At 27.3% G+C, this 15,125-nt stretch overlaps 1 protein-coding gene across 2 annotated transcripts in view; it reads left to right on the top strand.

Annotated features, from left to right (window-relative positions):
* The window catches only part of LOC129960250 (tyrosine-protein kinase HTK16-like), a 45,660-nt gene that overhangs the window by 17,982 nt on the left and 12,553 nt on the right, over nt 1–15,125 (top strand). For both annotated transcript variants that reach the window (XM_056073524.1, XM_056073525.1), the window contains exons 6-12: nt 1,093–1,230; nt 4,416–4,521; nt 5,409–5,476; nt 8,395–8,532; nt 10,362–10,479; nt 10,562–10,602; nt 12,450–12,582. In XM_056073524.1, the coding sequence (XP_055929499.1) occupies nt 1,093–1,230; nt 4,416–4,521; nt 5,409–5,476; nt 8,395–8,532; nt 10,362–10,479; nt 10,562–10,602; nt 12,450–12,582 (742 nt within the window). The remainder of the gene's footprint in view (nt 1–1,092; nt 1,231–4,415; nt 4,522–5,408; nt 5,477–8,394; nt 8,533–10,361; nt 10,480–10,561; nt 10,603–12,449; nt 12,583–15,125) is intronic.

The raw sequence follows: 15,125 nt of genomic DNA, 5'->3' as shown, positions 1-15,125 counted from the left end.
AAAAAAAAAAAAAAGAGTGGTTGATGAACTTTTTTAGATCCATTTTATTTTCATTTGGGAATAATTTTTAATTTCCTAATTTTAAAGGTTTTAGTTGAAGAAAGCAAATTGTACTTGTTAATGCATTATTTTCATAATATCCATTTGTTTGTTTACCATACATCATCTCAACCAGTGAGTATATATTGGTTACTTGATTAATTTGCCATAAATCTAAAGAAAATCAGTAGAAATTCAGGTTATTAGATTCATTAGCCCATCATAATATAGAAAGCTATTTGAACCTCTTGTAAGAGAAATTTGGTGAAAGCAAAGGATCAAAATTGAAATTATTTTCGAACTTACAAGATGAATATTGAAATAATTTTTCATATAAGTAATAACTTGTCTGTCTACAGAATTCAAAATTTTTGTTAACTATGCCATTTCAAGGTTTGTGGCTCCTTTTGTAAATTTCACAGTATGTTGAAGAAATATTTCAGTTGGCATTTTAATGGCACATATTGTTGTATTTGTTTATTCTCAGTTATTGGCTGTTGGTAATTAATTTTCAAAACTCTTAAATTTTCTTCAGAAAATTCATATTGAAATGGAAGATACTATTTATAAAATCATGTAGCAGTTCTAGAGATTAATTTTTCCAACATACAAGCGTTTCTTTTTGTATGTGTGCATAATATAATATCCATTTATATTTTTCTGTTATTAAACTTTCTTCTTTAACAGAAAGAAATTAAAGGTAATAACTGTTACAGTTCAATGATTCTCTTGTCATCTCATAAGCATTAAGATTCATCTAATGAACCTTCAAGTTTAAATCTACTTATTCTTTTCATTTACCCATTATTTGCACCTGTAATTAAATTTAGAAAAAAATATTCTGTGATAGCATTTAGTTAGTTAGTTTTTTTTTTTTTTTTTTTTTTTTTTTGCTGTATATTTTATTGTTTTTGTTTATATTGTGGTTGTTTTTATCTAGTTCAATTTTATTGCTTTCCTTCCATTCTGCATATTTATTTCCCTTTTCTTGGAATAATTCTGTTTATTTGCTGTTATGTATGTTTTTATTTCATTTTTTTTAATGATTTACAGTATGCTTGTCTAAATAACAGACCTTCTACTGTTGATGTGCTCATAAATCATAGAGCAAATCCTCAGCTTCGTGCAACTGAAACAGGCTGGGTACCATTGCATTATGCTGCTTTTCATGGGTATACAGATGTAGTTAAAGTAAGTTGGTTTGATATATTGGATTCCACATTACTGCCATTTATCATTGAATGGTTTTCAACTCAATTCGTGTGTTATTCTCTTTTAATGCATAATTACATATGAGCTTGCATAAAGCTCATATGTAAAAAAATTTTGAAATCTTTTCTAATTGCCCTCTAAAAGTAAAAGTTATTATTATTATTATTTTGTGCAAGTAGAAATCACTATCAATAAATGTATTCGCTCATGAATGACATTAGAGTTTATATTAAATAATCTGAAATACATCGTAAAAAATATGCATTTTATAGAAATTTTTCATACAGAGTAATTGTACTTTATTTTAACATACTTCAAGCCAAATTCTGAATTTATAGTATTTATGGAAAGCTGTAGTTATTTTTAAGTAATCTTAGAATCTTGATTGATGTTTTTCCTTCTAGTAAGTGAAAGGGAAAAAGTTGGAGAAATTTAAATTGCCTACAATGTATCCTAAAGACTGCAATTTTCATTTCATGTACGTTTATTGTGCAAATGAAGATGTCCTTAAATAAATTACTCTTTCTTTTAAACAAGTTGCAAGATGTGTGTGTAAGTGTATCTCCATGTTTAATTTGCATTAATAGACTGCAAATCAGGTTATCATATATTCATATGGATTTTCAATCAAAAATATCAGAAATAAATCTTTAATTGTAAATCCATGTGAAATTTGTGTACATTAGTGTGCCGTCTCTCAAATCATGTAATCTTTTATTGAATTGTTGAAATTAAGTTCTGTTATATACAGGCTTTTTTTTTTTTTTTTTTTTTTTTTTTAATTGACGGTACTGAGAGACCTCTGTAGCTCGAATTATCAACCACAAAGCTACCAAATTTTGTACGGGGACTATTGACGACATTGGAAAAAGGAATCCGCGAAAAAGATTTTAGTTCGAAAAGTTGCCGATGGGGGAATGTGGCGCTTTTGATCTAAATTTTAAGTTTAACTGCACGATAAAATTTTAAAAAGTTACAGTAAACAGATAAATGTATAAAAATGAATTAATTTTTCCACAAATGCGCTTTATTCAAAAAAAAAAAAAAAAAAAAAACCTTCTGTAAATGGTTACAAATTAAAAAAAAAAAGGAGATTCTATTCAACTTCCTTTTAATTCTTTGTTCTTTTGTTTTTATTCAGTAGAATCGCTTTCCCCGGGAAGACATCGGCTGCTTTCAATATGACCTCCAGTTTCTTGGACTAAGCATTGCATTCTGAACACCGTACTCTCTACAGCTGAATGCAACATTTCAGAAGGCAGTCCATGTTATGTTTTCCTTTAAAACAGATAAGTTCAAGACTCCACCAAGATAAACCTTCTATTTTAAATAACTCCACAGAAAAAAGTCACATGGGGTTAGATCCAGGGAGGGAGGTGGCCATGCCACACGAAAACTGCGACTGACTCTTTCTTCTGTAAAGTGATGGCGTAACAGTTGCTGTACGGATGTACCAATATATGGTGGTGCTCTATCCTGCATAAAGACAATTTTATCTAAGCATTACCTTTGCTGATAACAAAACTACTCAGCATATCATGATATCTTTGAGCGTTTACGGAACAGGTCTGCGGCCCTGCTTGGTTTAATAGTCTCAAAAAAGTATGGTCCGATGATAAAATCTGCTGTAAAACCACACAAAGCAGTTCCTTTTTGAGAATGGAGTGTGGTTTCTTGAAATGCATGGGGTTGTTCGATGCCCAAATTCTAGAATTCTGAGTGTTAACAGTTCCATTCAAATAAAAATGGGCCTCATCACTCGGAGAATTGTCCAAGGCCAAGCCTCGTCGACCTCCATCCTGGCAAGAAATGTCAAAGCAAAGGTTAATCGAAGATCATAATCTGTAGGTTTTAATTCATGCAAAAGACTAATTTTATATGGATAAAATTGAAGAATTTTTCTTAAAACTTTCCATACTGTTGAAGCACTAACATCCAGACAACTCCACGTGTATTGCTATTATCAGCAATGCTCGTCTGACTTCTTTCAACGATTGAAGTCGCAACATCTGTGATCGTATCCTCCGATACCGGTTTCCGTCCTCTACCAGGCCGAATTGTGAGAGAACCTATTTTTTCAATTTTTTTAATCATTGCTTTCACTGCATTAAATGATAGAGGTCCTTTATGCAAATTGTTTCGGCTTCTAAATTCACGAAGAGCGGCCGCTGCATTGGATTGATTAAGATAAAAGAGCTTTACAAGTAATTCACGCTGTTCTAAAGTGAGACGCATTTTTACAAATCAAGTGATACTTGAAATGATATTTAGTGCCCCTCGTCTTTTTTATAACTCAAAATATTGGCGCTGGTGGCTACTACGTAATCGGGATTTTGCATTTTGCAATTTTTTTCCCCGTGTTTTATGCAAAATTTTAGCTGTCTTAAAGTGTAAAGCGCCACATTTTCCCCTATCTGCAACTTTTGGAACTAATTTTTTTTCGCGGATTCCTTTTTCCCATGTCGTCAATTGCCCCCGTACAAAATATATCGGCTTTTGCGGCTGATAGTTCAAGCTACAGAGGTTTCTGAGCACCGTCAGTTTAAAAAAAACCCACCCTGTATATACATGAAGTAGCAATTTATTAAGTATACCTGAAAAACAAAATATTTTGTCTATTACTTAAATATGTTGAGAAACATTTGTTGGTTACAGCATATTTCTCATAAGTTTCTAGCTTATTTTATCTGAAGTGAGGATTGCTATTAATATTTTTTTAACAAATAATGTGGTTTAGTGCAAACTGACTAAAAAAAAAAATCCTTTCGGTGATACCTTATTTATCATTGCAGCATTTTTTAGTGTATGAGAGGGATGGGGGAAGAATTTTGGCATGGTGTATATATTTTCTTTAGCTCTGTATTTTGCATTAGTTATTTTGAATAGTTCTACTTATCATTAGAGTTTCAATGATTAACTGCTTATTGAAACTTTTACAAGTTTTTTCTTTAGCTTATTTCTAATAATGTGCATGACATATTTATGAAATCTCACTGTTTTTATTGTAATCTTATTCCAATTTCTTTTTATACATATTTATTTTATTGATACATGTTTCATATAGAAAATTTTGTCATAAAATTTTATTCCCTTATTTTTGTATCAATTATCCAATCACTAGATAATATTAGGCGAGTTAAAAAATATTAGTTTCTTTATTGCAGATGTTGTTGTCTTTGAATTGTCCATCTCATCCTCGTTCTAATTACAATGAGACACCTTCAGATTTAGCTATGAAGAATAATCACAAAGAGTGCTTGACCTTATTAAGTAATTTGCTTTAATAAACATAATTTCTTCTGTAGGCTTTGTATTTGATACATTTCTAAAATGTACTAATTAATGCTGTATTATGCAAAATGGAATTTATGATATTTATATAATGCATCATAAGCTTTGGTTTCTTAATTTAATATTCCTATAATCTTGATACATTAAATCTCCTTTCTTCTTTGCTGTTTTTCTCTTAATGTTATTGTGCCTGTTAACATTAAAAGAACTAAATATATTCATAGTAATTGTTAACATATTTTGCTATGTTTCAAAATTTAGCTGTACAAATAGTAATATCTAATTCATTTATCTGAGAAAAGAATTTATCCGCACATTACATTTTTATTTTTATTCATTGAAGTAAATTCATAAGCATTTCAAAATCTTTTTATTACGTAAATTATTTCATATGTTTGCGAGTTGATAAATTTCATCAATTTCTTTTTTTATGCTAGCTTCACCTCTCAGGCAAAGATTTTAAAATTTTTCCCCTCCTGTGATTTCTTTTTAAAAGGGGGGGGGGATTTTGAGCGATCCCATTTTTATCCATCAAAGTTTGTTGTGACCCAAAATTGTGAAGTAACTAATTAACAAACATTAATTAATGATTAATGAAAGCATAATTTTATTGTTACTGAAGTTACATAAAATTTGAAATATTTAATCCAAATATCATTCATGTATATCTTTTGTACCTGGCTTTTTTTCTTTGATTGAGTTTTGAATTTGCTATTGTTCTTATAAGTAAAAAAATCATAGTGTTAATAATGTTATTTTCTGTTTGTTAGGACTTGTTTAAAATCACTTTTTTCTTTTGTAAGACATAAAGTTTTAAGTGTCTGAAATATCATTTCATTTAAGCTATGCTTGTGTTGCATTTTTAGGTAATCATATCCCTCCTCAGCCATATTCTTCGAGGTCTGCTTGGTTTCATGACAATTTGGATCGTGAAGTAATTACATTTTCCTTGATTTAAAATGTACAACTATGTATTATAAAATGTCATTTAAAGAATGAATATAATCTTGAGATATGTTCCTTCTAGAGATCTGCTTAAATTATTTAGTGAAGATCAAGCTTTTTCAGTAACTTTTTGTGTTTGAACTTAGAAAGAATACAAAATATCAATTTTTATCTAATTACATTAGTGGAAAACTAATTTAAACTATCAAGGAAGTTTCAGATCATTGAACTTGGGCAGGACAAAGAGGGGTGGCAGGAGTCCATATGATTTTCTCAAATATATGTGTATATTAAAAGAAAGAGCACTTAATCATATTTCATTTACTGTTTGTATTTCTTGTCCTGCTCTTGATGTTATCTAATATGGAATTTTGATATCTTATCTCATCTTAACACACTATCTTATCATACTTAATATTGATTTTATTCTTATCCGTTGACAAATTTTTATTTACATTTAGGCTGAAAATTAAATGCTTTATTTATTTTTGATAATTTTAACTTGAAATCCATTGTCTTTTACTTTCATGAAGAATATTTTTCATGCATTAAATTTGATGCAGTAAATTGTGTTTTCCAGAAAGATATTCAGATATAGGAAAACTAATAGCCTCTGCATTCCAGGCGTGAATAAGTCTATTTTTAAAATCTGAAGACTCGTACAGTGTACTGTTGTTTTATCCAAAATTAAAAGCATTATTCAACTCTTCAAATCACAGTCAGACTGTAATATATAAAATGAATCAGAAGTTTAAAATACTATTGCAGAAGATAAATTAAAATTAAAAGAAGTTTGAAAACAAATGTAGTGTTAATATTTTGTCTAGTGTAACAATGCAAAACCTTAAAACATTTGTTTAGTGAAATTAATAAATGCTTAGTTTAAATATAAAAACATTTTGTAAAAAAAAAAAAAAAAAAAAAAAAAAACTCTTAACTATATTAGTTTTCTTAAATTTATTGTACTCAGCAATTTGCAGAAAAATAGAAGCTTGATAATCTTCTCTTTTGCTGTAATGTAATTTCTTTAGCCAATATAAGTTGGAGTTATTATGGCTATATTAATGCTGCGCTCGTTTTTATACACTTAAATGATTTTACAAAGAAACAGACAAAAGATGACAATAGTGACATAGTGTAAAAATGAAACTATTTTGATCTAAGTTTGTGTAGCATTCCAATTCTGCCTTATTAACATTGTTTTTAAAGTTGTGTGTTAATTTAATATATTAATTCATATGATTTGTTTTAAAAGCTTTGATATAGATAGTTGTAGTACTAATACACCATAATCACCAATGGAAAGGGACATTTTTGTTTTAAAAAATGCTAAATTTTTTCTGTAATGAAATAATTAATTTTAATTTATTGAAATAGTTTGTAAATTATATTTGTTTGTAAAACTAGATCGCAAAATGCTTCTTATGCGCGAATTTTTTTTAAAATCTGTAATTTTAGTTTTTTTAAAGTTTTATAAAATGCTTTGAAAAGTATTTTATAGATAAAATTACCCAACATTTTCCTGTCATTCAATTTATGTACTGTGAACTATAGATGCTGGACCTGTAAAAAAAAAAAAAAAAATGTAATAAATTTTCCTGTAAAATCTTTGATTACATTTTTTCTACACCACTTGTGATTTATGCTAAATTGAATTACATCATCTGATTTAAGAAATAGTTAACATTTATTTGTCTTTAATGTTTTTAAAGAAAAAAAATTAATTTAAATTGAGTTAGTACATTTATATTTTCGTTTTTATTTATTTTATAAAACTATTGGAGTTGTAATTTTTGTAACAAATATTTATTACTACTTTTAAGGTAAAATATTCTCTGCATCAAGCTTTTTTTAGCCCAATGTTTTTTAGCATTGTATTACCTTTTTTTTTTTTTTTTGCTTAAGATGATATTTCTATAAGTTTGTAATAGCAAATAAAAATATATTTTTCTTAATGCAAATCCATAAATTTCATCCTAATTTTTGAAGGATTATTGTATTTTCTCAATAACACGATTAGATGCGCTGAAAGACTTTAAAACAAGGTACCTGATTAGGTATCTAAGTTTAAATAATTATTTATGAACATTATGAAAGAAAACAAATAGCTGATGCTGTCAAAAAGTTATTAAAACCTTCCTCCCCCCCTGTTTTTTACTTACTTATTGTCAATTTAAATAATCCTCTGGAAGAAAAAAAAAATAATAATAATAATTCCTTTCTGGCAGCAATTACTAGATGAGACAGCTTTTGTTACATTTACATTGTAACATGTTTTACTATTGTTCTAAAATTTTAAAATGAATGTAAAAATATGATCTATGATAATTTAGTTGACAATATTTGTATTTAAAAGTTATGGGACTAAACATGATGTGCCTGTTTCTCTATGTCACGAGATTGTTGAAAGCGTTCCAAGAAATTCAATAGCTTTCATTTAAAATATTTTTTTTTATAGCTCGGAAAATCAACAATTGATGGTTTATATATATTAGTATTGTGTTCAGGTCTATGAATAATGTCTGCAAAGGTTTCTCTTCACTGTTAGTTGCTAAAGTTGTGAATTATTGTAGTGCTTGAAACATCAATATATCGATGATATATGATCACCTGTTATTTAATTATTAGTCATAACTAAGAAAAATGTTTAATATGACATTGGTTTCTAGAACATTAATATTATATTAGAGCTCATGATTTCCTTTTATGTCTCTCAGCGGCAAAAAGTTTGGTTGTTAAATATTGTAGCTATGAAAATATTTTAGAAGCTTGCAGAAGTTAGGGGTGCAGGGAGGTAAAAGTTATATATACGTATGTTATTAAGCTAAGAATTTTTCTTTTATTTATAGTTATAATTTATGCATTTCATGTTTATTTTTCTTTATTGAATAAACCTTCCTTTTACAGAAAGCAGTTCGACTTTTTCACTCTCGAGGGTTCCAAGATGGCATGTTTCTGGTCCGCCGTAGTACAAGAAGGAAGGATATATATGTTTTGTCAGTTGTACACAATGCACATACATATAATTATGAGATACAGTGTAAAGTATGTTATTTTATATTTAATGAAAACACTGCTAGTTAGACCAATTGATTTTTTTGTCAAATTGTAGTTTAATATTGTAATTTCATAAAAAGAAAGCTCTTTTTGTAGAAACATATCTAGTATTAAGTAAATGCTATAAAATTTAATTTTTTCGTTAATCAAAATACTAATATAAAAGTTGTGCCTCTTTAATGTGTTGACAAATAGGTCCTTAGTTATTTGTCATTTATTTTTCGCGTTGTGCCCTACTTAGTTAGGTATCAGATATTTTTCATATTATGTCCTACAAATTTATATTTTTATTTCCGTGAGTCAATTTCTATTCTAATTTCCTCCCCTCCATATTATGTGAAATTGAAAGTTTGTATGTTTAAATTTTGAAAATAATTTTTATATTTTTGGATTATTGTTTAAGTGATAATAATTTCCATATTCTCTTTTTCAATCAAAATTTTATTTAGGCACATTATGCTTTGATAATTATTTATCAAGATTTTTTTGTTGATAAATTTTTCTTCTTAATTTGCTTTTAAAAATTGTTTTCTGTGTCAAAAAATGTTTTTTCAAGGCTCGGTATTATTATTCCTTTTCAGTATTCATTTGCAACTGTAAAAATGCCAGGGATTTTAGGTGAAAATAATTTCCCTGGGATTATTTTTTGTTGGAATAAATAAAGAGATATTATTTATTTTTTATATTCAGATTTATGTTCATTTCGTTCTTACATACCAATAGGCATTGAGAACTGTTTTATGTTATTTGTACTCATTAATTAAATTTTAAACTTAATCTTACTTTGTACTTGATGATATGTGTGCAATGCAAGTATTTTATTAATTTTTTAAAAGAAAACTTAATATATTGGTTTCTTATGTTATATAAACATTAGGTCAGTAAATATCATTCTAGTGTGCATATATATTGTAAAAGAATACATTATTGTTTTCATTATCTTTATATGTAGAGGATAAATCGTAAATTTCATCAGTACTAAAGTTTAAAGGAATACTTAGTGTGAATATTTTTATATTGCTTCCATGCATTAAATATTTTCCATATGATGTCTTTGAAAACATAGCAAAGGTAAAGAAAAATTAAAAACTCTTTTGTTATAGTTAGCAGTCAATATCGTCGAATTTCTGTTTTGTATATCATTTTCAAAAGATTTTATTTTATAAGAAATTATTTTAAGATATTGAATTGTTTAAAATAAGAAAGTATGAAATTTTTCTATCAAATGGGATATTTCCAGATTTTTTTCTTTATTAGTGGATGATTTAAAAAAAAAATCAATTCAACTTGAAACTCATAATTTTTTATGTTAACTAACATATAAATATTTGTGTACTATTTTATGCTGTAAGTCAATGCTTGTTAATTGTAAAAAATATTTAAACTTTAAAGAAAGTTCTGTTGGTCAGAATAGTCATAAATTTTACTCATTGTTTAAACATATGACAATTTTAAAAGCATGCAAGGAGAGGAGTCATCTCATGAATTAGTATTTAGCATTAAAACTACAGTAATTTCTCAAAAAAGAAAATTGTTCATGATGATATAATTTTAAAAATAACATATAAACCAATACCTAGAAATAACTAGAAAATGCTGATTATCATTATTAACTACTAATATCCATAACACAGAATAGGGAAGTTATGTAATTACCTATCTTGATTCCATCTCGTGCAGAGCAATGATGGAAAGCAGAGTTGAAAACAAAATGTAGAAATATTTGAAATTATAAGAATAGTAATTTTAAAATTTGTAGAATGTGAATTGTTATTTTTAAGAAGGAAATTTGATTTAGATTTTTATGTATTTTGTAGGATAAATTTTATTTCATAGATGATGGTCCGTATTTGGAATCTTTAGAACATATAATTGATTACTACAGCCGAATGGCTGATGGGCTTCCTACTAATTTATTGTATGCTGTTCCACCAGGTAAGATAAATTTCACTCAGTTTGTGATGAATGAAAAAATTTTAATCACTTTCTGATTTTTCTAATTTTTATTTTAATATAGAAACAATGGTGTCTCTAGATATTGATGCTCAACCAACTAAAGTAAGTGAAGTATATTTGAAAATTATTAATTTGTGTAAAAGGATAAAACCATTTGAATAGAGTTATGTTAAACAATATTTTTAGTTTTTGAGTTTCAGAATTAATGTAAAAAAAAAAAAAATCTAAATTTAGAAGTATATAAAAAAAGTAATTTATTTGAAGAAAGAAAAAGATAATTGTTTGATCGATTTGAAGGCATTTGTACAAAATCAGAATGCTAAGTTTCATTCCATTGTTTTATTTTGAGGTTAAAAATATAAAAATTTGTTACCTCATAAAATAGAATAGTGACTAGAATGACATGATTATTTTTTTACTATTGGCAATCATGTGGTTAAAAGTAAAACTGAGAACTCGTCCTTTTTTTTTTTCTGATTTTAATTTTCAATAATAGTAAGCTTCATCTGTTTAGTAAGAAAGCTATACGATTAATTTAATTAATAATACTCTGCTTGTTGAAACGTTTTAATATATGTTTGTAATATATGTATATAATAACGTTTTTATAAAAAAAGTTTGTCGCATATTAACAAACCTCTCTAGATTATGAATGCGATTTCTCTCCAGTTCGAATTATTTGTTAATAAAAAACAATTCTCTATGTTAAGATTTTGAACTGAATTCCAAACCTAGTTAATGAATAAAAATACAGTGAAACCTATTTTATTAATTTACTGTTTTAACCTAATTTATTAATATAAATATAATTCGGAATAGACAATGCATTCCCTTCTTAAATTTATAATATAATTTATTATTCATAATACATGTTTTTTTATAAGGAACTTTCTAAACACATTTCTTTTTTTGCTTCACTTCAAAGTTTTGCGAAAATGAGACATAGCATTTTCATTAAATGAATTTGTAGAATGAATAAATTATGCTTGATTAGGGTAATGCTTCTCATCGTGCGAAGTATTAAACCCTATGCTTTCAGCATCTTTTATTTCGCTGAAAGATTATTGCTTTGTTGAGGCTGTTATGTCCTGTACAGACCAATTCTCATGCACAATTGTTTGGTATGTCACAGAATGCAGCTCCATAAGCTCTCTTGCAGTTCTGGCTATTTCTTCTATCAGTTCATCGATGCCATTGCTATCCATTTCTAGTTCCATAATCTTAGAGACATAATCTAGTCGATTAAGGTTTCTTAGGTACTTGCTCAAATCCCTCGGAGTCGCTTCAATAAAGCTATCTGACGAAGCTCCGTAAATGCAGAAATATGGATTTCCTTCAAAAAAGCACTCAGTCCAGACTGATTGCCAAGATACGGACCAACCCTGGATTTGGTGTCACAATGTCTTCCCATCACTTGTTCTGAGAAACATCGCTCATTAAAAGAGTTATTTCTTAACATTTTGTTTTGCTCGTTATGCGTATAACTAGTTATAGGAGATGCTCGTTAAGTGAAGGATGACAGTATTAAAATTTTAAAATATTTAATGGGTGTAAACGACTTCCATCTATATTATGTTATGGAACATTTTTTAAAAAATTAGTGTTTTTTCATAATAGTTGTTTTATAATTGTAATTTCTTTTGTATTTTTAATTTGGTCTGTTTCTCAGATGTATTGATAATTAATATAACTGTTTTCCTTTCTTAGTTTGAAATAATTGTATATACTGTGTGTGAGTTTTTAGAAATACTGTTTATCCATTTCCTTAACTAATAAGTTAAGGAAATGGATAGTTAGTTTTCTTATTCTAAGGCAAGTAACGTTAGAAATGTGGTAAAAATAAAAAATTATATAATTGCTTAAATTTCTTTTTGAAATATAAATAATAGTTGCTTTAGTTATATTTAATGGTAATGTTTAGTTATTTTTAATAGTATCATTTTTCACAGGTAACTACTGACATTGTTAATGATGATAAAATTGAAGCTGAAAAAAATGGAGAAGCACATGTCAGTTTGAACTCAAATGCAGTGGAAAATATTTCACGCCCAAATTTAATATGCAGAGAATCTCTCAAACTAGGTATTACTTAAAAATATGAGATCTATATGCACATCTAAAACATGTAAAACATTTCTAAATACTTTTATTTCCTAATAAATTACAAACTGCTATTCTCGTTGAAAATTATTTTTCATAATATTCTGTAAATTTGTATTTATTCTTAGCCAAATATAGTGATTAGTGTTCCCCTCATCATAACCAATGATGCAATCCCTCCTCCCATTAAATAAATTGTACAAAATGCATTCAATGAATTCTCTACTGTTCCATATGAAAAAATGTGAGAATTCGAAATTTTATAATTAACCTCCTAAATATCTGAGTTACCAATGGGAGGTGCTTTACACAATATTGTTTTACTTTGAATTCAGTAAAATCGCATGGTTTGTTGGATTTTAACATATACACGAACTATTTGACATTTTTGTAACTAATTACCAAATAGAGTTGTTAATGTGTTTAATTTAAGGATAGAACATTTTGCTTTATACATGTGTTCAGTGTATATGGTTTAGATTTTATAACTACGCAAGCATTTCATTCTACAAATATCTCAAATTCTAGCTTTTTTTTTTACTTTATTTAACATTGGACAAAAAAAAAAAAAAAAAAAAAAGACCTCAAGTAACTTATAAATTTCTTTATAAATGCTAATTAGTTGATTGTTGTTTTCATAGTAGCATTTTCCTATTTTTTCTAAAAAATTGTTTCTCTGAATCATTTTGTGAAGATTTCAGTAAAAAATAATGAAGAATTGGAATCTATTAATAGGAATTCTCTTATTTGTATTACTTAATATGAAAAGGTTCAAGAGCTTTGCAGCTAGTTTTAGTACACATTAAAATAAGTTTCTAACTGGGTACTATGCCAAGTGTGATTGTTATTTTGAGGTAGAACTACATAGTTTTGTATCTTTTCTATGAAATTGTTCAGGTGCAGAAGGAAGAAGAAGCAATAAGACATAAAATAGCTATATAAGGTAAAAGCAGCTTTTAGGAAAATATTTAGTATGCCATCTGTAAAATGTCACACCTAGTTCATGAAATGCTTATATGTTCTGATTGGATATTTCAATTATGTACCCGGTACAGGGTATATAACTGAAATCTAGAGAAGTATAAATTTCCATTACTTAATTATGTTGAAATTGAGACTATATTAAGGGGAGAATGCTGATGTATTTCTGAGATCCTTTATACAATTCTATCAAGATTATACAAAATTAGTGTCAATTTTGTATAATCTTAATTTTAAGACCTACACCTAGAAAGTTTCAAAATTCATCAGGACTGTGTGACGATATTGTTTTTTTTTCCTTTCTTTTTTTTTTTTTTTTTTCACAACAAGTATATATATTTAGTTCCATACATATATTTCTGGTGTAAAATCTCCACAATGTATTTTTCACATGCGGGTTTTTTTTTTAAAGTTCTTTGCCATACCCCTTCTCTGTAATTTTGTCTATAATTTTTGAACCATATGCTCATTAAGAATCTATCTTTATTCGTTTCTTGTGATGTGTTTTCTTGTTTGTTTCTCTGCGGTGTATTTCTTGGCCAAGCATATCGATTTAATATTAATATTACTTTTTGTGTGTAATATCTTTTAAAATCATTTGAAATTGATTGTTTAGTGTGTTTTAACTTCTTTAGAAAACTGATTACAAAATTCTGAGCATGTATTCTATCTATCATATTACATGTTATTAATGAAACTACTATTCCCTGTTACATCTACTGTTACCTGTTTCTGTCATATGGCCTTTAATTATTTTTCTGTCTGTTTGCTTCTTTCACTAGCTTTTGCTATCTAAAGATTACTTTATTGCTCCATCACCACTACTACTTTATGGGTGTGGTAAACTTGCATTGTTCAGAAGTCTTAGAAAGTGTCTTATAATATTTGATGCAATGAACGGTAATTCATTTGTTGATTTTCTTTAAATTTTAAAATAATTCTGTCTTTTATTTTAAATTATGTCGCATTTAACTCAATAAAAGCTGATTTCACAATTTTCTATGGTTCGTGTTGTTTTGACTTTATAAATATTTTTTCATTCGATCCATAGTTGCAAAGAAAATAGGTTATCATATACCACCTGTAATATGATTATTTTTATAGTTTCATAAATTTTAATGCTTCTAGATGAATATTTTTTTTAAAAATCTCTGTACACATTTAAATTAATATTAAATAGTTTGTTGTAAAAGTATCTGATTAACTCATATTGGGAAGATTGGTAAAATTCTAAGTTTTAAATTTATTGTTATGTTTGGGTAAGTGCATTGTAATTCAGTTCATTCACTTGATGCTTTGGTAATCACGAAGCTTTAAATAATTTGATTCTCCCCTTCCCCTGCTAATTTATTTTTTCTATATGATAATCATTTAATAAAAAAAATGATGTAAATGTCTGAAAAATAGTGTTTATTTGTTTGATTTTTTAAAAATAACATTGCAATTTACTTGTTTATTTCACTTATTTAGTCAATAATAAATATCTGTTCAATAATTTATGCTGTAAGAAGTACTATGGATGATTGGGTAGCCAATGTTGGAGG

The sequence above is a fragment of the Argiope bruennichi genome, chromosome X2, assembly GCF_947563725.1.
Source record: "Argiope bruennichi chromosome X2, qqArgBrue1.1, whole genome shotgun sequence".
NCBI classification, from domain to species: Eukaryota; Metazoa; Arthropoda; class Arachnida; order Araneae; family Araneidae; genus Argiope; species Argiope bruennichi.
Note: the sequence above shows the minus strand (reverse complement) of the source record. Positions and strands in the feature narration are given on the sequence as shown.